The 23,014-nt window shown below is 21.4% G+C and overlaps 1 protein-coding gene across 2 annotated transcripts in view; it reads left to right on the forward strand.

Annotated features, from left to right (window-relative positions):
• The window catches only part of LOC142237163 (Ig-like and fibronectin type-III domain-containing protein 2), a 521,807-nt gene that overhangs the window by 366,166 nt on the left and 132,627 nt on the right, over positions 1-23,014 (forward strand). The window contains exons 5-7 of one of the 2 annotated variants that reach the window (XM_075308520.1): positions 21,351-21,444; positions 21,548-21,718; positions 21,816-21,950. In XM_075308520.1, coding sequence (XP_075164635.1) covers positions 21,372-21,444; positions 21,548-21,718; positions 21,816-21,950 — 379 coding nt within the window. In that variant the 5' untranslated portion in view covers positions 21,351-21,371. The remainder of the gene's footprint in view (positions 1-21,350; positions 21,445-21,547; positions 21,719-21,815; positions 21,951-23,014) is intronic. The other variant, XM_075308521.1, reaches the window with a different exon arrangement.

Below are 23,014 nucleotides of genomic sequence, written 5' to 3' on the forward strand. Positions count from 1 at the left end.
AAAATTTTCTATAGAAATAAAATTTTGAGAAAATTTTGTGTAGAAATAAAATTTTGACAAACTTTTGTACTTTTAATATTAACAGCGAACGAAAATTATTGTAAACTTTCAAGATTCGATCCTGCAGAATTTATGGCCTTATTGTTTTTATTTTTCGCCCCCAGCCATTTTAATACGAATATTGTGTCACATCTAGCACTCATAGAAATAATTTGCAGTAGCACCCTAACACCAAACAATATCTGACTTACACACATTTGCCCATTCAAATCCTAGGCTCATTCGAAATTGTTCACATTTCTATATCACTAATCTGGCATAGAATTTACTCATCTCTATTTAAATGAGCTGCCAGTTGGATGATTGTATGGTTCGATGGTTGCTGCTTACTCAAAAATCTCAACTCAATTGTCCAAAATACAATGAGGCGTCAGGAAACGTCATTCACTGAAAGCCTGGAAAACCGCCAAACTTCCCTAGTATTGTTTTACCAATGCCATTTTCCAATGAGCAATACAAGTCCTAGCTATGATGGTGACGATGATGGTGATACAGATACTGAATCTGCTTCTGATGCGGCTGCTGCTCGTTGAAGGTTTTTGTTTTGTTGTGTTAAATGCAATGGTAAATCCTTGTTTTATTTTTATTAGGGTTTTATGTAAATTCCCCCATCGCATTTCGACAGCTATATTTATTCATTTGCACAAAAAAATATAATTTTTTTGTGTTATTTTTGGGTTGTCTCTTAGTGGAGCACCCATCAAAGATAGGCTCCAATAGCCCAGCATAAAATTTGGGAAATGTTTCCCAACTCATGACTTCTATAATTTTCTATAGAAATAAAATTTTGACAAAATTTTCTATAGAAGTACAATTTTGGCAAACTTTTCCATAGAAACAAAATTTTGATAAAATTGTCTATCGAAATAAAATTTTGCGAACATTTTTTATAGAAATAAAATTTTGCGAAAATTTTCTATAGAAATAAAATTTTGAGAAAATTTTCTTTAGAAATAAAATTTTTATAAAATTTTGACAAAATTCCCTATAGAAATGAAAGTTTGACAAAAATTTCCTATAGAAATAAAATTTTGATTACATTTTCTAAAGCAATAAAATTTTGGCAAAATTTTCGATATGAATAACATTTTGATTAAATTTCCAATAGAATCAAAATTTTACAAAATTGTCTATAGAAATAAAATTTTGACAAAATTTGCTATAGAATTAAAATTTTGATAAAATTTTCTATAGAAATTAAATTTTGACAAAATTTTCTACAGAAATAACATTTTGACAAAATTTTCACTAGAAAAAATTTTTTTTGATAAAATTTTCTATAGCAATAAAATTTTAATAAAATTTTCTAAGAAAAAAAAATTTTGACAAAATTTTCTATAGAAATTAAATTTTGACAAAATTTTCTATAGAAATTAAATTTTGACAAAATTTTCTATAGAAATAAAAGTTTGACAAAATTTCCCATAGAAATAAAATTTGACAAAATTGTCTATAGAAATAAAATTTGACAAAATTGTCTGTAGAAATAAAATTTGGACAAAATTTTCTATAGAAATAAAATTTTGACAAAGTTTTCACTAAAAAAAAAAAAATTTGACAAAATTTTCTATAGAAATAAAATTTTGATAAAATTTTCTATAAAAATAAAATTTTGACAAAATTTTCTGTAGAAATAAAATTTTGACAAAATTTTCTGGGGAAATAAAATATTAACAACATTTCTATAGAAACAAAAATTTCAATAGAATAAAATTTTGATAAAATTTTCTATTGAAATAACATTTTGAGAAACTTTTCTATAGAAATAAAATTTTGACAAAATTTTCTACAGAAATAACATTTTGACAAAATTTTCTACAGAAATAACATTTTGACAAAATTTCCACTAGAAATTTTTTTTTTGACAAAATTATCTATACAAATAAAATTTTGACAAAATTTTCTATAGAAATGAAATTTTGACAAAATTTTCTATAGCAATAAAATTTTAACAAAATTTTCTAAGAAAAAAAATTTTGACAACATTTTCTATTGAAATTAAATTTTGACAAAATTTTCTATAGAAATAAAATTTTGACAAAATTTGACAATATTTTCTACAGAAATAAAATTTTGACAAAATTTTTCAATAGAAATAAAATTTTGACAAAGTTTACACTAGAAAACAAAAATTGACAAAATTTTCTATGGAAATAAAATGTTGATAAAATTTTCTATAAAAATAAAATTTTGACAAAATTTTCTATAGAAATAAATTTTTGACAAAATTTTCTATAGAAACACAATTTTCGATAGAAATTAAATTTTGACAAAATTTTCTATAGAATCAAAATTGTGACAAAATTGTCTATAGAAATAAAATTTTGAAAAAAATTTCTATAGAAACAAAATTTTCTATAGAATAAAATTTTGATAAAATTTTCTATTGAAATAAAATTTTGAAAAAATTTTCTATAGAAAAAAAATTGTGATTAAATTTTCTAATGCAATAAAATTTTTGGCAAAATTTTCGACAGGAATAACATTTTGAGAAACTTTTCTATAGAAATAAAATTTTGACAAAATTTTCTTTAGAAATAAAATGTTGACAAAATTTTCTACAGAAATAAAATTTTGACAAAATTTTCTATAGAAATAACATTTTGACAAAATTTTCTACAGAAATAAAATTTTGACAAAGTTTTCGCTAGAAAAAAAATTTTTGACAAAATTTTCTATAAAAATAAAATTTTGACAAAATTTTCTAAGAAATACAATTTTAGGTTAGGTTAGGTTAAAGTGGCAGCCCTATTAAGATTCAGGCTCACTTAGACTATTCAGTCCATTGTGATACCACATTAACTAAAAGTACCTATTACATATGGGCACTTCTAGTTTTAACCGCTGAACCTTCTTGATTATTTTTCTTTGTTGAACCAACCAGATTGTTCCAAAAACATTAGCAGACTGCTTAAGTTAACGTTTTCCAGATCCGCCAGTAATCTGAAGCTATATGCTCCTAAAAGTTGCTTGCGCTTTACACAAAATGCAGGACACTCACACAAGAGGTGTTTAATTGAAATACAATTTTGATAAAATCTTTTATAGAAATAAAATTTTGACAAAATTTTCTATAGAAATACAATTTTAACAAAATTTTCTATAGAAACAAAATTTTCGATAGAAATAAAATTTTGACAAAATTTTCTATAGAAATAAAATTTTGACAACATTTTGTATAGAAATAAAAGTTTGAGAAAATTTCCCATAGAAATAAAATTTTGACAAAAATTTCTATAGAAATAAAATTTTGACAAAATTTTCTATAGAAATAAAATTTTGACCGAAATTTCTATAGAAATAAAATTTTGAGAAAATTTTCTCTATAAATAAAAATTTGAGAAATATCAATATTGAAATAAAATTTTGACAAAATTTTCGATAGAACTAAAGCTTTGACAAAATTTGCCATAGAAATAAAATTTTGACCGAATTTCCCATAGAAATGAAAAATTGATCAAATTTTCTATAGAAATAAAACTTTCGGAAAACATACTATGGATATAAAATATTGACGAAATTTTCGATAGAAATAAAATTTTGACAAAATTTTTTTGTAGAAATAAAATTTTGACAGAATTTTCTATAGAAATAAAATTTTGAGAAAAATTTCGCTATAAATAAAAATTTGAGAAGTTTCAATATAGAAATAAAAATTTGACAAAATTTTCTATAGAAATACAAATTTGACAAAATTTCCCATAGAAATAAAATTTTGACCAAATTTCCCAAAGAAATAAAATTTTTATTAAAATTTCTATAGAAATAAAATTTGATAAAATTTTCTATAGAAATAAAATTTGATCAAATTTTCTATAGAAATAAAATTTGATAAAATTTTCTATAGAAATAAAATTTGATAAAATTTTCTATAGAAAAAAAAAACTTTGACAAAATTTTCTATAGATATAAAATGTTGACATAATTTATTTTTTTTTTACTATGCTTGTTTTTTTTCATGCTGGGTAGTTTATTGGTAGAAGGATGTGTGTCATCATATAATGGCGGTGATGGTGGTAGTGGTGGTGGTTGTATCCTTTATGGTAATCGCAGGAAGGGGGAATGACAGTAGAGACGAAATAATAACAAATGATTTGGTTGAGGCTTAACTTTTAAATCCATGTCGAACAAGTGCCAAAATACAACAAAAGCGCTAAAGCAAACAAAATCGAATCGAAAGGAAAAAAAATCCATTTTTGCCAGTAGCAGCAGCCTTAGCACTTTAATGAATACATGAAGCGGCGTTGGAGGATTACAAGTAATGGAGTATAGGAGGGCAGGTGTTGTAGCATATGTCTGCCGCTCGTTGATCATAGAGATAATTTTGAGATGATTCAAAAAATCACTAAATAATGCAAAATGCGACAAAGTAAAGCGTTATGATTTTTTTTTTTTAATTTTTATACCCACCGCCATAGAATGGTAATATCGACTTCCGACTATTATTGTGAAATTCTAAGCAGAACTAATGTCTGTTCTAAGGACTCTACAGCCTTCAATAATGAACCTATTTTGCTGAAACTTTGCACAGACTCGTCTAATCTGCTGGTAGCTCTAGTTCAAAGATAGCCTACATAACCCACACTTTCTTACCGACCCTCGTTGCAAGCACTTACTGATTTCACATGCCAAATGTATCCCTGGCGAAAACTCCATAATATTGAAAATCCATTTAAACATATTTTGTTTGTATTTGAGTATAACTTAAATTCTGAAAAAAAAAAAATAACAACGATGGCTTAATAGGATTGTGAAGAATTTTGCCGTCCTTGCACTCTTCCCTTAAAATCACACACGTTCGTTATTGAGTTTTTGCTTTCGCTGCGGGAATAATATTCCAAAAAAAAACACACACATACATTTAAGTTAATTTAAAAACAAAACTAAATCGATATATAAGCTGAGGGATTGAAATAAATTCATGAGTGAATATGCCTCGTACACATGGTTGCCTGTGGTGCCGAAAATAATCTACCAAAATTTAAAAACGTAAATTAAAATATTGAATTTATAAACAAAAATTTAAAAATTTTATTTCTATAGAAAATTTTGTCGAAATTTTATTTCTATAGAAAATTTTGTCAAAATTTCATTTCTATAGAAAATTTTGCCAAAATTTTATTTCTTAGAAAATTTTGTCAAAATTTTATTTCATAAGAAAATTTTGTCAAAATTTTATTTCTATAGAAAATTTTGCCAACATTTTATTTCTTAGAAAATTTTGTCAAAATTTTATTTCTATAGAAAATTTTGTCAACATTTTATTTCTATGGAAAATTTTGTCAACATTTTATTTCTATAGAAAATTTTGTCAAAATTTTATTTCTATAGAAAATTTTGTCAAAATTTTATTTCTAAAGAAAATTTTTTCAAAATTTTATTTCTATAGAAAATTTTGTCAAAATTTTATTTCTATAGAAAATTTTGTCAAAATTTTATTTCTATAGAAAATTTTGTCAAAATTTTATTTCTTAGAAAATTTTGTCAAAATTTTATTTCTATAGAAAATTTTGTCAAAATTTTATCTAAAGAAAATTTTTTTCAAAATTTTATTTCTATAGAAAATTTTGTCAAACATTCATGAGTGAATATGCCTCGTACACATGGTTGCCTGTGGTGCCGAAAAAAATCTACCAAAATTTAAAAACGTAAATTAAAATATTGAATTTATAAACAAAAACTTAAAAATTTTAATTCTATAGAAAATTTTGTCGAAATTTTATTTCTATAGAAAATTTTGTCAAAATTTTATTTCTATAGAAAATTTTGCCAAAATTTTATTTCTTAGAAAATTTTGTCAAAATTTTATTTCATAAGAAAATTTTGCCAAATTTTATTTCTTTGGATTTTTTTTTTAACATTTTATTTCTATAGAAAATTTTGTCAAAATTTTATTTCTATAGAAAATTTTGTCAAAATTTTATTTCTATAGAAAATTTTGTCAAAATTTTATTTCTATAAAAAATTTTGTCAAAATTTTATTTCTATAGAAAATTTTGTCAACATTTTATTTCTATAGAAAATTTTGTCAAAATTTTATTTCTATAGAAAATTTTGTCAAAATTTTATTTCTAAAGAAAATTTTTTCAAAATTTTATTTCTATAGAAAATTTTGTCAAAATTTTATTTCTATAGAAAATTTTGTCAAAATTTTATTTCTATAGAAAATTTTGTCAAAAATTCATGAGTGAATATGCCTCGTACACATGGTTGCCTGTGGTGCCGAAAATAATCTACCAAAATTTAAAAACGTAAATTAAAATATTGAATTTATAAACAAAAATTTAAAAATTTTATTTCTACAGAAAATTTTGTCGAAATTTTATTTCTATAGAAATTTTCTTTCAAAAAATTTAGCTATATAAAAATTTTGCCAAAATTTAATTTCTATAGAAGATTCTTCAAAATTTTATTTCTATGGAAAATTTTCTCAGAATTTCATTTCTATGGAAAATTTTCTTAAAATTTTATTTCTATTGAAAGATTTCCAAAAATTTTATTTCTATTGCAAATTTTCTCATAAATTTATTTCTAAAGAAAATTTTGTCACAATTTTATATCTATAAACAATTTTGTCAACAAATTTTGTCATCATTTCTATGTTGTTAAAATTTTGTCAAAAATTATTTCTATAGAAAATTTTGTCGAAATTTTATTTCTATAGAAAAATTTTTCAAAATTTTATTTCTTTTCAAATTTTCTCATAAATTTATTTCTAAAGACAATTTTGTCACAATTTTATCTCTATAAAAAATGTTGTCATAATTTTTATTTCTATAGAAAATTTTGTCAAAATTTTATTTCTATAGAAAATTTTATAAAAATTTATATTCTATAGAAAATTTTATCAAAATTTTATTTCTCTAAAAAATTTTCAGAAAATTGTATTTTCATCGAAAAATTTCTGAAAATTTTATTTCTATAGAAAATTTTATCAACATTATATTTCTACAGAAAGTTTTCTCAGCTTTTTATTTCTATAGAAAATTTTGTCAAAATTTTATTTCTTTTCAAATTTTGTCAAAATTTTATTTCTAAAGACAATTTTGTCATAATTTTTATTTCTATAGAAAATGTTGTCAAAATTTTATTTCTATAGAAAATTTTGTCAAAATTCATTTCTCTACAAAATTTTGTCAAAATTTTATTTCTATAGAAAATTTGGCGAAATTTTATTTCTATAGAAAATGTTGTCCAAATTTTATTTCTATTGTCGTTTAAGTTAGGTTTGTGACCAGTCAAAGTACAGTGGGCCGCAAATGCTGTTTTTTGTTCCATTTTATTTCTATAGAAGATTTTGTCATAATTTTATTTCTATTTCAAATTTTCTCATCAATTTATTTCTAAAGAAAATTTTGTCACAATTTGATCTCTATAAAAAATTTTGTCATAATTTTTATTTCTATAGAAAATGTCAAAATTTTATTTCTATAGAAAATTTTATCACAATTTTATTTCTTTAAGAAATTTTCAGAAAATTTTATTTCTATAGAAAATTTATCAACATTATATTTCTATAGAAAGTTTTGTCAACATTTTATTTCCATAGAAAATTTTATCAACATTATATATCTATAGAAAGTTTTGTAAATATTTTATTTCCATAGAAAGTTTTGTCAAAATTTTATTTCAATAGAAAATTTTCGCAAATTTTCATTTCTATAGAAAAAATTTTCAAAATTTTATTTCTATAGTGAATTTTGTCCTGGTATTTTTGTAAAGCCTTTACTTTGTGTTGTTGCTTTTCTCTTCTTGAATACTTAAGCAAGCGTAAGCAGCTGCAATTTTGTTTTCTCTAAGTTTTTCTCTCAATTTGGCACAATAAAGTCTTGTGTAAATTTTAAGATAAGAAAGTTGGGCAACCCAAAAGTTTGACAAGTAAAATCTGTTTTCTGGCAGGCCATAAAACAAATGTTTCATGTAAAAAATGAAAATCCAATGAAGGAAAACAATAAAAAAAACAGTAAATTTTCGGGTTAAACAACAACAACAACACAAAGAAGAAAGCAAATTAAATGCAAAACAAAACAAATAAAGAGAAAAACTGAATAACAATAAGGAGTATTACGAGAAAAAAAATTAAATAAGTCAGATGTTTAAATAAGACATAAAATATCCTTTCGATGTTGGCTGATGTACGCCGTAGATAAAATTTTATCAATTTTAAAAAAGGGATTATTAAGGGAGATCCATCAAAGTATAGAATTTTCTATTTAAACGTACTATTATTATTTTGTTTTGTGTAAGCTTATTTAAGCTTTAAAGTATAAAAGCTTTTAATTCGGCTAAGCCGAATCTTATGCACCCTCCGCCAAGAAGACAAATTTGACAAAATTTTTTTTAGAAATAAACTTTTCTATGGATACACAATTTTCACAAAATTTTCTATAGAAATAAAATTTTGACAAAATTCCAATAGAAATAAAATTTTGCAAAAATTTTCTATAGAAATAAAATTTTGCAAAAATTTTCCATAGAAATAAAGTTTTTACAAAAATTTCTATAGAAATAAAATTTTGACAACATTTTTTGACAAAATTTTCTATAGAATATAATTTTGCAGAATTTTTCTATAGAATAAAATATTGCAGAAATAAATACATAAAATAAATTTTGCAAAAATTTTCTATAGAAATAAAATTTTGACAAAATTTTCTATATAAATAAAAATTTGACAACATTTTCTATAGAAATAAAATTTTGACAAAATTTTCTATAGAAATAGAATTTTGACAAAATTTTCTATAGAAATAAAATTTTGACAACATTTTCGATAGAATATAATTTTGCAGAATTTTTGTATAGAATAAAATATTGCAGAATTTTTCTATCGAAATAAAATTTTGCAAACATTTTTATAGAAATCAAATTTTGACAAAATTTTCTATAGAAATAAAAATTTGACAAAATTTTCTATAGGAATAAAATTTTGATACAATTTTCTATAGAAATAAAATTTTGACAAAATTTTCTATAGAAATAAAATGTTGACAAAATTTTCTATAAAAATAAAATTTTGACAAAAATCCAATAGAAATAAAATTTTGCAAAAATTTTCTATAGAAATAAAATTTTGAAAAAATTTTCTATAGAAATAAAATTTTGAAAAAATTTTCCATAGAAATAAAGTTTTTACAAAATTTTCTATAGAAATAAAATTTTTACAACATTTTTTGACAAAATTTTCTATAAAATATAGTTTTGCAGAATTTTTCTATAGAATAAAATATTTCAGAAATAAATAAAATAAATTTTGCAAAAAATTTCTATAGAAATAAAATTTTGACAAAATTTTCTATAGAAATGAAACTTTTTACAAAATTTTCTGTAGAAATAAAATTTTGACAACATTTTCTATAGAAATAAAATTTTGACAAAATTATCTATAGAAATAAAATTTTGCAAAAATTTTCTATAGAATATAATTTTGCAAAATTTTTCTATAGAATAAAATATTGCAGATATAAATAAAATAAATTTTGCAAAAATTTTCTATAGAAATAAAATTTTGACAAAATTTTCTATAGAAATAAATTTTTTTACAAAATTGTCTGTAGAAATAAAATTTTGACAAAATGTTCTATAGAAATAAAATTTTGACAAAATTTTCTATAGAAATAAAATTTTGACAAAATTTTCTATCGAAATAAATTTTTGACAAAATTTTCTATAGAAATAAAATTTTGACAAAATTATCTATAGAAATAAAATTTTGCAAAAATTTTCTATAGAATATAATTTTGCAGAATTTTTCTATAGAATAAAATATTGCTGAAATATTCTATCGAAATCAAATTTTGCAAAAATTTTTTATAGAAATAAAATTTTGACAAAATTTTCTATAGAAATACAATTTTGACAAAAATTTCTATAGAAATAAAATTTTTACAAAATTTATAAAAATAAAATTTGGCAAAATTTTCTTTAGAATAAAATTTTGCAGACATTTTCTATAGACTAAAGTATTGCAGAAATTTTCTATGGAAATAAAATTTTGCAGAAATTTTCTATCGAAATAAAATTTTGCAAAAAATTTCTATAGAAATAAAATATTGACAAAATTTTCTATCGAAATAAAATTTTGCAAAAATTTTCTATAGAAATAAAATTTTGACAAAATTTTCTATAGAAATAAAATTTTGACAAAATTTTCTATAGAAATAAAATTTTGCAAAAATTTTCTATAGAAATAAAATTTTGACACAATTTTCTATAGAAATAAAAAATGATCAAGAAAATATATACTTTATATAATCGGAAATCGATATTTCCATGTGATACAAATACCCCCATCACCATTCTAAGATGGTGGGTATAAAAAGACCCCCATAAAATGGGGAAGTTCGAACAAACAGAACGTAAGAACTTGTTACGAATATAACTTTTCATTTCATCTTCTTTGAGCAAAAAAGAAAAAAACTAAACTAAAACGAAAAGTAAAATACTATAGATGATGAATGAGTATAAAAGAGAACACCGCTTCCCGCGACCCATCCTAAATAAAAAACAAAAAAGTAAAAGCCAACAGCTATAATCAACAACTTGTTTGGTAACATTCAGCCAGTTTGAGTTGTTGAGGTAGGTTTGAACTTCAAAAAACAAAACGAACTAACATAGACAAAAACCTCACATCACAAAACTCACACAAGTTTTTTTTCTTCCAAACAACAACAACAACAATAGCGAAGAGAAACAATAAAGGTTAGCGCCAACATTGCCAAGAACATCAACGGCTTGTTAGACAAGAAGAAAAAAGGCCTGAGGTGTCTTAGTATAAAAATGTGTACTGGTGATGGTGGTGATATTGATGGTTTGGTGGTTGGAGTGAAAATTGAGAAGTGTTTGATTGTTGAAAAAGAGCAAATTACACCAACGAAATACAATATCGAGAGTCATTGCTTTAAGATTTTAAACGAGCTTCATTAATTGAAGAGCCCACTTTAAAGAAGTTTGAAATATACTCACGAAAACAATATTGACATTTTCTGATTAACAAAAGCATAAAGCAAATTAAAATTAGAAAATTTGGCATTTCTATAGAAAATTTTGGCAAAATTTTATTTCTATAGAAACTTTTGGCAAAATTTTATTTCTATAGAAAATTTTGGCAAAATTTTATTTCTATAGAAAATTTGTGCAAAATTTTATTTCTATAGAAACTTTAGGCAAAATTTTATTTCTATAGAAACTTTAGGCAAAATTTTATTTCTATAGAAACTTTAGGCAAAATTTTATTTCTATCGAAAATGTTGGCAAAATTTTATTTCTATAGAAAATTTTGCCAAATTTTTATTCCCAGAGAAAATATTGTCAACATTTTATTTTTATAGAAAATTTTCGCAAAATTTTATTTCTATAGAAAATTTTACCAAAATTTATTTCTATCGAAATTTTTGTTAAAATTTTGTTTCTATAGAAAATGTTGTTAATATTTTATTTCTATAGAAAAATTTGTAATATTTTATTTCTATAGAAATTTTGGCAAAATTTAATTTCTATAGAAAATTTCCTTAAAATTTTATTTCTATAGAAAATGTTGTCAAAATTTTATTTCCACAGAAAATTTTGTCAAAATTTTATTTCTATAGACATTTTTGTCAAAAATTTATTTTTATAGGAAATTTTTCCAAATTTTATTTCTATAGAAATTTTTGGCAAAATTTTATTTCTATAGAAAATTTTGTCAAAATTTTATTTCTATAGAAAATTTTTGCAAAATTGTATTTCTATAGAAATTTTTGTCAAGATTTTGTTTCTATAGAAATGTTGTTAATATTTTATTTCCACAGAAAATTTTGTCAAAATTTTATTTCCACAGAAAATTTTGTCAAAATTTTATTTCTATAGAAAATTTTGTCAAAATTTTATTTCTATAGAAAATTTTGCCAAATTTTACTTCTATAGAAACTTTTGTCAAAAATTTATTTCTATAGAAAATTTTGTCAAAATTGTATTTCTATAGAAAATTTTTGCAAAATTGTATTTATATAGAAATTTTTGTCAAAATTTTGTTTCTATAGAAATTTTGTTAATATTTTATTTCTATAGAAACTTTTGGCAAAATTTTATTTCTATAGAACATTTCGTCAAAATTTTATTTCTATAGAAAATTTTCTCGAAATTTTATTTCTATAGAAAAGTTTGTCCAAATTTCATTTTTGTAGAAAATTTTGTCAAAATTTTATCTCCACAGAAAATTTTCTAAAAATTTTATTTCTATAGAAAATTTCGTCAAAATTTTATTGCTTTAGAAACTTTTGGCAAAATTTTATTTCTATAGAAAATTTTGTCAAAATTTTATTTCTATAGAAAATTTTTGCAATTTTGTATTTCTATAGAAATTTTTGTCAAAATTTTGTTTCTATAGAAATGTTGGTAATATTTTATTTCTATAGAAAATTTTGCCAAATTTTACTTCTGTAGAAACTTTTGTCAAAATTTTATTTCTATAGAAAATTTTGTCAAAATTTTATTTCTATAGAAAATTTTTGCTAAATTGTATTTATATAGAAATTTTTGTCAAAATTTTGTTTCTATATAAATTTTGTTAATATTTTATTTCTATAGAAACTTTTGGCGAAATTTTGTTTCTATAGAAAATTTTGGCAAAATTTTATTTCTATAGAAAATTTTGCCAAATTTTTATTTCCAGAGAAAATATTGTCAACATTTTATTTCTATAGAAATTATTCTCAAAAATTTATTTCTATAAGAATTTTTGCCAAATTTTATTTCTATAGAAATTTTTGTCAAAATTTTGTTTCTAGAGAAAATTTGGTTAATATTTTATTTCTATAGAAACTTTTGGCAAAAATTTATTTCTATAGAAAATTTTGTCAAAGTTTTATTTCTTTAGAAAATTTTGTCAAAATTTTATTTCTATAGAAAATTTTGTCAAAATTTTATTTCCAGAGAAAATATTGTCAACATTTTATTTTTATAGAAATTATTCTCAAAAATTTATTTCTATAGGAATTTTTGGCAAATTTTATTTCTATAGAAATTTTTGTCAAAATTTTGTTTCTATAGAAAATTTTGTTAATATTTTATTTCTATAGAAACTTTTGGCAAAAATTTAGTTCTATAGAAACTTTTGTCAAAGTTTTATTTCTTTAGAAAATTTTGTCAAAATTTTATTTCTATAGAAAATTTTGTCAAAAGTTTATTTCTATACAAAATTTTTGCAAAATTGTATTTCTATAGAAAATTTTGTCAAAATTTTATTTCTATAGAAAATTTTGTTTCTATAGAAAATTTTTGCAAAATTGTGTTTCTATAGAAATTTTTGTCAAAATTTTGTTTCTATAGAAATTTTGTTAATATTTTATTTCTATAGAAACTTTTGGCAAAATTTTATTTCTATAGAAAATTTTCTCGAAATTTTATATTGTCAAATTTTTATTTCTATAGAAAATTTTGTCAAAATTTTATTTCTGTACAAAATTTTTGCAAAATTGTATTTCTATACAAAATTTTTGCAAAATTGTATTTCTATAGAAAATTTTGTAAAGTTTTATTTCTACAGAAAATTTTGGAAAATTTTATTTCTATAGAAAATTTTGTCAAAATTTCATGTCTATAGAAAATTTCGTTAAAATTTTATTTCTATAGAAAATTTCGTTAAAATTTTATTTTAATAGAAAATTCTGTCAAAGCTTTTACTTCTATAGAAATTTTGCTCAAAATTTTAGTTCTATAGAAACTTTTGCCAAAATTTTATTTCTATAGAAAATTTTGTCAAAATTTCATGTCTATAGAAAATTTCGTTAAAATTTTATTTCTATAGAAAATTTCGTTAAAATTTTATTTTAATAGAAAATTTTGTCAAAGCTTTTACCTCTATAGAAATTTTGCTCAAAATTTTAGTTCTATAGAAACTTTTGCCAAAATTTTATTTCTATAGAAAATTTTGTCAAAACTTTTATTTCTATAGAAAATTTTGGCGAAATTTTATTTCTATAGAAAATTTTGTCAAAATTTTATTTCTAAAGAAAATTTTGTCAAAATTTTATTTCTATAGAACATTTTGTCACAAATATCATAAAAAAACAACTTGATAGAAAAATTAAATCAATTAATTTTTCAATGAAGTTGTTTTATTTAGCAATTAAAATTTAAAATTAAATGTTGAATTTCATGGGGTTTCTAGCAGTTAGGGTTACTAAAAATATAGAAAATGACATTGTGGTTATACGCCAAAGATGTTGTTTAACACATGGGCTTTAATGATTTCCAGTGTAGTTTTATGTTGGAATGAATGTTTTATGAGCGATCATCAAACCGCTACCAATTAACCGCTCACTTTAACCAGCATCCAAATGACAAGGCGATTTTATTATACTATTTCCTATGATAATTGGTCTACACTCAAATTCATGACTTAGCAGCAAAAAGCCTATTTTCCATACTCTACCCAGACATCGAAGTCAAACAATATTTTCAACTTTAAAAACAACACACAAACAAAAGGGGGAAATTAATTATGATATTTATGCGGTTTCTGGGGTCGCTTTCAAAATTTTTGCTTTTTTGTGTTTAAGTTCTTCAAGGCTAAAAGTGAGCCTTATCGTGTGGATGTTAGTGTACATCTACATCTGGTTTAAGACGAGTATTAGAGAAATCAAAAGTTTTTTTTAATTAATTTGATTTTGGTTTCCTTAACTTTTTTGAATTTTGGGCCTATACGAATAGAGGCTAATGCAAAGATATAAAATGTGTTACCAAATATTAACAAATATTCTTGATACAGAAGCATTTTTATCTTTTAATCAAAATCGTAGACATTTTTATATTCTCAACTATGAAGGCATACAAAATCTGTCATACCATTTGTAACACATCGAAATAGTGGCCTCAGGCCTTTAAAGGTATATTTATCTTCTGGGTCGTGGTGAAATTCTCATACGATATAGGGATGCCCGTCCGTCTAGCGATGTTGACCAGATTTAACTTCCGGACCCTACTGGGGGATTCGATTTGACTCAGTCTCCTATAAAATATAACATTTTCTATAGAAATAAAATGTTGACAAAATTTTCTATAGAAATAAAATTTTGACAAAATTTTCTATAGATATAAAATTTTGACACAATTTTCTATAGTAATAAACTTTTGACAAAATTTTCTACAAAAATAAAATTTTGACACAATTTTCTATAGAAATAAAATTTTGAAAAAATTTTCTAAAAAATAAAATTTTCCAAAAATTTGCTATAGAAATACAAATTTTACAAAACTTTTCGATAGAAATAAAATTTTTAAAAATTTTCTATAGAAATAAAATTTTGACAAAATTTTCTATAGAAATAACATTTTTAAAAATTTTCTATAGAAATAAAATTTTGACAAAATTTTCTATAGATATAAAATTTTGACAAAATTTTCTATAGAAATAAAATTTTTAAAAATTTTTCTATAGAAATAAAATTTTGATAAAATTTTCTATAGAAATAAAATTTTGACAAACTTTTTTATAGAAATAAAATTTTGAAAAAAATTTTGTGTAGAAATAAAATTTTGACAAAATTTTGTGTAGAAATTTCTACAGAAATAAAATTTTCTATAGACTTAAAATTTCTACAGAAATAAAATTTTTAAAAAACTTTCTATAGAAATAAAGTTTTCAGAAAATTTTGTATAGAAATGAAATTTTGACAAAAATTTCTATAGACTTAAAATTTTGACAAAAAATTCTACATACATAAAATTTTGAAAAATTTTTCTAAAAAATAAAGTTTTGACAAAATTTTCTATAGATATAAAATTTTGACAAAATTTTCTATAGAAATAAAATTTTGACACAATTTTCTATAGAAATAAAATTTTGACATAATTTTCTATAGAAATAAAATTTTTAAAAAATTTTCTATAGAAATAAAATTTTTAAAAAATTTTCTATAGATATAAAATTTTGACAAAATTTTCTATAGAAGAAAAATTTTGACAAACTTTTTTATAGAAATAAAATTTTTACAAAAATTTTGTGTAGAAATAAATTTTTGACAAAATTTTGTGTAGAAATAAAGTTTTGACAATATTTTATATAGATATAAAATTATGACAAAATTTTGTATCGATATAAAATTTTGACAAAATTTTCTATAGAAATAAAATTTTGACAAAATTTTCTATAGATATAAAATTTTGACAAAATTTTCTATACTAATAAACTTTTTATTAATTTTCTTTTTGTTCGACCTTTATAAAAATTTTCTACAAAAATAAAATTTTGACACAATTTTCTATAGGAATGACATTTTGACAAAATTTTCTATAGAAATAAAATTTTGAAAAAATTTTCTAAAAAATAAAGTTTTGACAAAATTTTCTATAGAAATAAAATTTTGACAAAAATTTCTACAGAAATAAAATTTTGACAAAATTTTCTATAGACTTAAAATTTCTACAGAAATAAAATTTTTAAAAAATTTTCTATAGAAATAAAGTTTTCAGAAAATTTTGAATAGAAATGAAATTTTGACAAAATTTTGCATAGAAATAAAACTGTGAAAAATTTTGCATAGGGATAAAATTTTGACAAAATTTTCTATAGTCTTAAAATTTTGACAAAAAATTCTACATAAATAAAGTTTTGAAAAATTTTTCTAAAAATAAAGTCTTGACAAAATTTTCTATAGATATAAAATTTTGACAAAATTTTCTATAGAAATAAAATTTTGACAAAATTTTCTATAGTTTTAAAATTTTTACAAAATTTTCTGTAGTACTAAACTTTTGACAAAGTTTTCTACAAAAATAAAGTTTTGACAAAGTTTTCTACAAAAATAAAGTTTTGACAAAATTTTCTATAGATATAAAATTTTGAAAAAATTTTCTATAGAAATAAAATTTTGACGAAATTTTCTATAGAAATAAAATTTTGACAAAACTTTCTACGGAAATAAAATTTTGACAAAATTTTCTCTAGGAATAAAATTGGGACAAAATTGTCCTTAGTGTAAGGCAGTTAAGAGAGTATTTAAATCAATTTAAAACATAATTTTAATTTAACTTGTAGTCTTCCGCTGACACATTTCCCCGTGAGAGAGGTAATAAGAAATGACGCCATCTTTAGGCCTATGTGAACACAAGCTCACAGGAATGTGGATAAATGCAAAAGGGGACATACGAAAATCCTTTCATAAATCAAAAAACCATTAAATACATTTTCAACACATTCACAGTGTGCAGTGCAAATGCGATTGTGTATGTGTGGCTAGTGTGAGCATGAAATTATAAACGGCCATGAATTATTAAATATCCACAACGAATGGTAAGCGCCTATATATCCTCTGTTGAACACTTTACCATGGACTTGGGTCTTTTAAAACTTTTTGAACATTCAGTTCGCGATGTTGCGAATAGCAATGGTTTTGTGTGAGTTTGCAGACCCCACAGTTGAATGCTAAACTTTTAAATGGGGTCTGTGTTTTGTTTGGTGTGCATAGCACATAGGATATGAAATTCTATTTGCGAATAGGTTATTCAATGACGATTGGGATGGCTCATATTAAAGAGAGAGGAAAATGAGAATCTTCATTTATCTAAAGAAAGGGTTTTCTCAAATTTTGTCAAAATTTTATTTCTATAGAAGATTTTGTTAAAATTTTATTTTTTTGGAAAATTTTCTCAAAATTTTATTTCTTTGGAAAATTTTCTCAAAATGTTATTTCTATAGAAAATTTTGTCAAAATTTTATTTCCATAGAAAATTTTATCAAAATTTTATTTCCATAGAAAATTTTATCAAAATTTTATTTCTATAGAAAATTTTGTCAAGATGTTATTTCTTAAAAAATTTGTCAAATTTTATTTCTATAGAAAATTTAGTCAAAATTTTATTTCTATAGAAAATTTTGTCAAAATTTTATTTCTATAGAAATTTTTGTCAAAATGTTATTTCTTTAAAAAAAAAAATTGTCAAATTTTTATTTCTATTTATTTCGCCTATATACACGCACACACTACTATAGTTGTGAACGATATACATAACGGACATCAGTTTTATACACATTGATCTGGTTTCTCTATACAAGAATATAAATTCGCATGTTTGTATATGAAACCAGATTAAGTGCAATTAATTTTCTGTCAGCAACAATTGTTATAAAAATATCACGGACAGATAGTGCACATAACAATATCACAGAATATACGGTGGAAGAAGTACCACTAGTATCATCATGGGGTACCAATTTTTATGGTATTTCACAAACGCTCCAGACATAACTTTTTAAAACATATAAGTTTGAAAAATTTATGGAATTGTAAAACAAATGATGAATTTTAGTATATAAAATTTTTCTCATACTTTAAGAATATAGGGCTCAACGGTGGTCAGGGTACGCTGGAAAAATATTGACCTAATACGAAAGACCATGCAATATAAATTTTCGAATATGTGATTTACACAATATTAAGGACAAGTTTCATTGACATAGAGCAATTTTAATTAATAGAAAGTTCCTAATCTTTATCTTAATGGAAAATCTTGCCAAAATTTTATTTTTATGAAAAATTTTGTCAAATTTTATTTCTATGGGAAATTTTGTCAAATTGTATTTCTATAGAAAATTTTGTCAAAATTTTATTTCCATAGAAAATTTTATCAAAATTTTATTTCTATAGAAAATTTTTGCAAAAATTTTATTTCTATAGAAAATTGTTCTAAAGTTTACTTTATAGAAAATTTTCCAAAATTTTGTTTCTATAGAAAATTTTTACAAAATTGTATTTCTTTAGAAAATTTGGCAAAATTTTATTTTCTATAGAAAAGTTTTTCAAAAATTTTATCTCGATAGAAAAAAATTTGCCAAAATGTTATTTCTATAAAAAATTTTATTTCCACAGAAAATTTTTTCAAAATTTTAAATTTATAGAAATTTTTTGCAAAGTTTTATCTCTATAGAAAATCTTTCTAAAATTTTATTTCTATAGAAAAGTTTTAAAAATTTTATTTCTATAGAAGATTTTTGTCAAAATTTTATTTCTATAGAAAATTTTGTCAAAATTTTATTTTTATAGATTTTTTTTTTTTAATTTTATTTCTATGGAAAAGTTTGTCAAAAGTTTATTTCTATAAAAATTTTGCCAAAATTCTACTTCTATGGATAATTTCGTCAAAATTGTATTTTCTATAGAAAATTTTGTCCAAATTTTATTTCTATAGAAAATTTTGTCAAATTTTTATTTCTATAGAAAATTTTCTCAAAATTTTATTTCCATACAAAATTTTATCAAAATTTTATTTCTTTAGAAAATGTTTGGAAAATATTATTTTTAAAGAAAATTTTATCAAAATTTTGTTTCTATAGAAAATATTGTCAAAATTTAAGTTCTATAGAAAATTTTGTAAAAATTTTATTTCTGTAGAAAATTTTGTTAAAATTTTATTTCTATGGAAAATTTTGTCAAAATTTTATTTCTGTAGAAAATTTTCGCAAAAATTTTATTTCTATAGGAAATTGTTGCAACATTTACTTTATAGAAAATTTTCCAAAATTTTATTTCTACAGAAAATTTTTACAAAATTGTATTTCTTTAGAAAATTTTGTGAAAATTTTCTTTCTATAGAAATTTTATTTCTATAGAAGATTTTTGTCAAAATTTTATTTCTATAGAAAATTTTGTCAAAAGTTTTGTTAAAATTTTATTTCTATGGAAAAGTTTGTCAAAAGTTTATTTCTATAAAAAATTTTGCCAAAATTCTACATCTATGGATAATTTCGTCAAAATTGTATTTTCTATAGAAAATTTTGTCAAAATTTTATTTCTATAGAAAATTTTGTCAAATTTTTATTTCTATAGAAAAGAAAAAAAATTTTATCTCGATAGAAAAAAAATTGTCAAAATGTTATTTTTTGCAAAATTTTATTTCTTTAGAAAATTTTTGCAAAATTTTATTTCTATAGAAAATTTTTCAAAATTTTATTTCCATAGAAAATTTTGTCAAAAATCTCTATAGGAAATTTTTGCAAAGTTTTGTTTCTATCAAAAATTTTATTTCCATAGAAAATTTTGTCAAAATTTTATTTCTATAGAAAATTTTGTCAAAATTTTATTTCTATTGAAAATTTGGTCACAATTTTATTTCAATACATATTTTGTCAAAATGTTATTTCTACAGAAAATTTTGTCAAAATTTTATTTCTATAGAAAATTTTTGTAAAATTGTATTTCTATAGAAAATTTTTGCAAAATTTTATTTCTATAAAAAATTTTTGCAAAGGTTTATTTCTATAGAAAATTTTTGCAAAATTTTATTTCTATAGAAAATGTTGTTAATTTTTTATTTCTATAAACATTTTTGTCAAAATTCCATTTCTATGGATAATTTTTTAAAATTTTATTTTTAAAGAAAATTTTATCAAAATTTTATTTCTATAGAAAATTTTGTCAAAATTTTATTTCTATGGATAATTTCGTCAAAATTTTATTTCTATAGAAAATTTTTGTTAAAATTTTATTTTTATAGAAAATTTTGTTAAAATTTTATTTCTATGAAAATTTTTTTCAAAATTTTATTTCTATAAAAAATTTTTGCAAAATTTTTATTTCTATAGAAAATTTTGTCAAAAATTTTTTTTAATTGTAGTGTTACATGAATTTATTATATTATGATCTTTTCCATATTGTCAAAATTTTATTTCTATAAAAAATTTTGTCAAATTTTATTTTCTATAGAAAAATTTGTCAAATTATATTTTCTATAGAAATATTTCTATAGACTTTATTTTTATAAAAAATTTTGTCAAAAAATTTTTTTCTATAAAAATTTTTTTTTCTATAGAAAATTTTGTCAAAATTTCAATTTTATAGAAAATTGTGTCAAATTTTTATTTCTATAGAAAATGTTAAAATTTTAGCTCTATAGAAAAATTTGTCACTATATGCCTAGCTATCCATGTTTCCGTCCTGGCGTGTAGAGAGTGCCATAGTCTTCAGTATGGATGTGGCTGATGGATGTATAAGCCTGTTTTGCACCATTTATTGTCGTAAACAAAATTTGTCTTTTTTTGTTATTACCATAAAAATAAATTAATATATTAAAGTATAAGCGACATTGCATATGTTAACATATGTGTCCTTTAAGTATTTAGCCAGGAGCATATGCTGCCAGCTCTCTCTCCCTTGTACAAAATCATTTACACATACACACACACACGCACAGCTGGACACACAAACACATTGTAATTGTAGTGTTACATGAATTTATTACATTATGATCTTTTGCATATTATTATTATTATTTTTTTAATATTTCCGTTTCCTTTTCTCGCTCTCTCATTACAGCAGACCGTGACGGATGTCATAATGTTAAAATTGCTGTTGGTATTGACAACATCAACATGTTTGCTGTCAACAGTTAAATCCGTTCAACCCATTGGTAGGTGTAATACTAAAATTAAATAAGCCAGTGTAGATTACGGATAATTTAAATTTTACTCAATTTATTATTTCATTTTATTTTTGCTGTTGGTGTTGTATAGGAACTGGTGGTCCTTCCTATATATTAACTGGCAAGGATGCCTTACTCACATGCGTGGTCTCAGATAATCCTGCTAATAATACTGTGATATGGAAAAAAGGTGATGAAGTTCTTACAGCGGGAAAGGTCCGAGTGACCAGTGATCCGCGTGTTAGTGTACTACATGATGAAAGTGAGTAAAATAAATTATTGTTTTTTTTTTAGATTTTTAAATGTTATATTTAAAAAAATTTTAATATTTTATTTTTTTATTTGCTTTCTTATTACAGATCCTAATGGAAAGATCGAGTCGGGCGGTGAAGTTTGGGTTTTATTAATTAAACGCGTCAAGGCCTCTGATAAGGGCAGCTATATCTGTGAATTAAATTCAGATCCAGTATTACGTAGCATACATATATTAGATGGTAAGTTTTAAAAAATAACCATTTTTCTTTAATTTATACATCAACAAAAACTTTAGAATAAATAAGAAGCAATAAGTTCTACCAAAATTAATTATGTTCTTGCCCAATTACTTTAAAATAATAAAAGGCCAAAAATAGTAATTAGAATGAATACTTAAATTAAATTACAATACGAATTAAAAATAAAATTAAAATTATTAAAAAAAAAAACAAAAATTATTTAAAATTACAATTATAACTGTAATTATACTAAAAAAAATTAAATTAAAATTGGTGTATTTTAGTATTTTTTTTTTACTTTTTAAAGAAAATTTCATAGTTTGTAGGAAAATTTGAGTTTAAAATTGCAAAAATGTCTTTAGTGCTATACGAAGTTTAAAATGCGCTCAGTATTGATAAAATGTACAAACATCTATAGGTTATATTAAATTAATTATAATCTTGTGCAATTAGTTTAAAATAATAAAAGGTCAAAAATAGAAATTAAAAGAAAAACTTTAATTAAATTCAAATTAAAATTGGAGTTATTAAATTTAAATGATTAAAAATTTAAGTCAAAATTACCATAAAATTAAAATGGCAATACAAATTACAAATAGGAATAGGAATTAAAAATATAATTAAAATAATAATTAGAATTAAATGCAAATTTAAATTAAAAGTGAAATTAAAATTTAACTTAAAATTTAAATTGAAATAAAAGCCGATGTGAAAATTAAAATTACCATCGAAATAAAAACCGAAATGAATATTAAAATTTAAATTTAAAATTAAATTAATATTAAAATTAACATTAAAATCCAAAATCAAAATTTAATAAAATTCTGATAAAAATTAAAATTAAAATTATTCATTTTTTAATATTAAAATTAATCTTAAAAATTAATCCAAAAAATTATTATTAATTTTTTAATTTATTAAGTTGAAAATAAATAAAATAATGACAATAAAAATTACAAATGGAAATAGGAATTAAAAATATAATTAAAATTCAATGCAAATTTAAATTAAAAATTAAATTAAAATTAAAGTTAAGCTTAAAATTTTAATTGAAATTGAAATAA

Source organism: Haematobia irritans, chromosome 4, assembly GCF_050003625.1.
Source record: "Haematobia irritans isolate KBUSLIRL chromosome 4, ASM5000362v1, whole genome shotgun sequence".
Lineage (NCBI taxonomy): Eukaryota > Metazoa > Arthropoda > Insecta > Diptera > Muscidae > Haematobia > Haematobia irritans.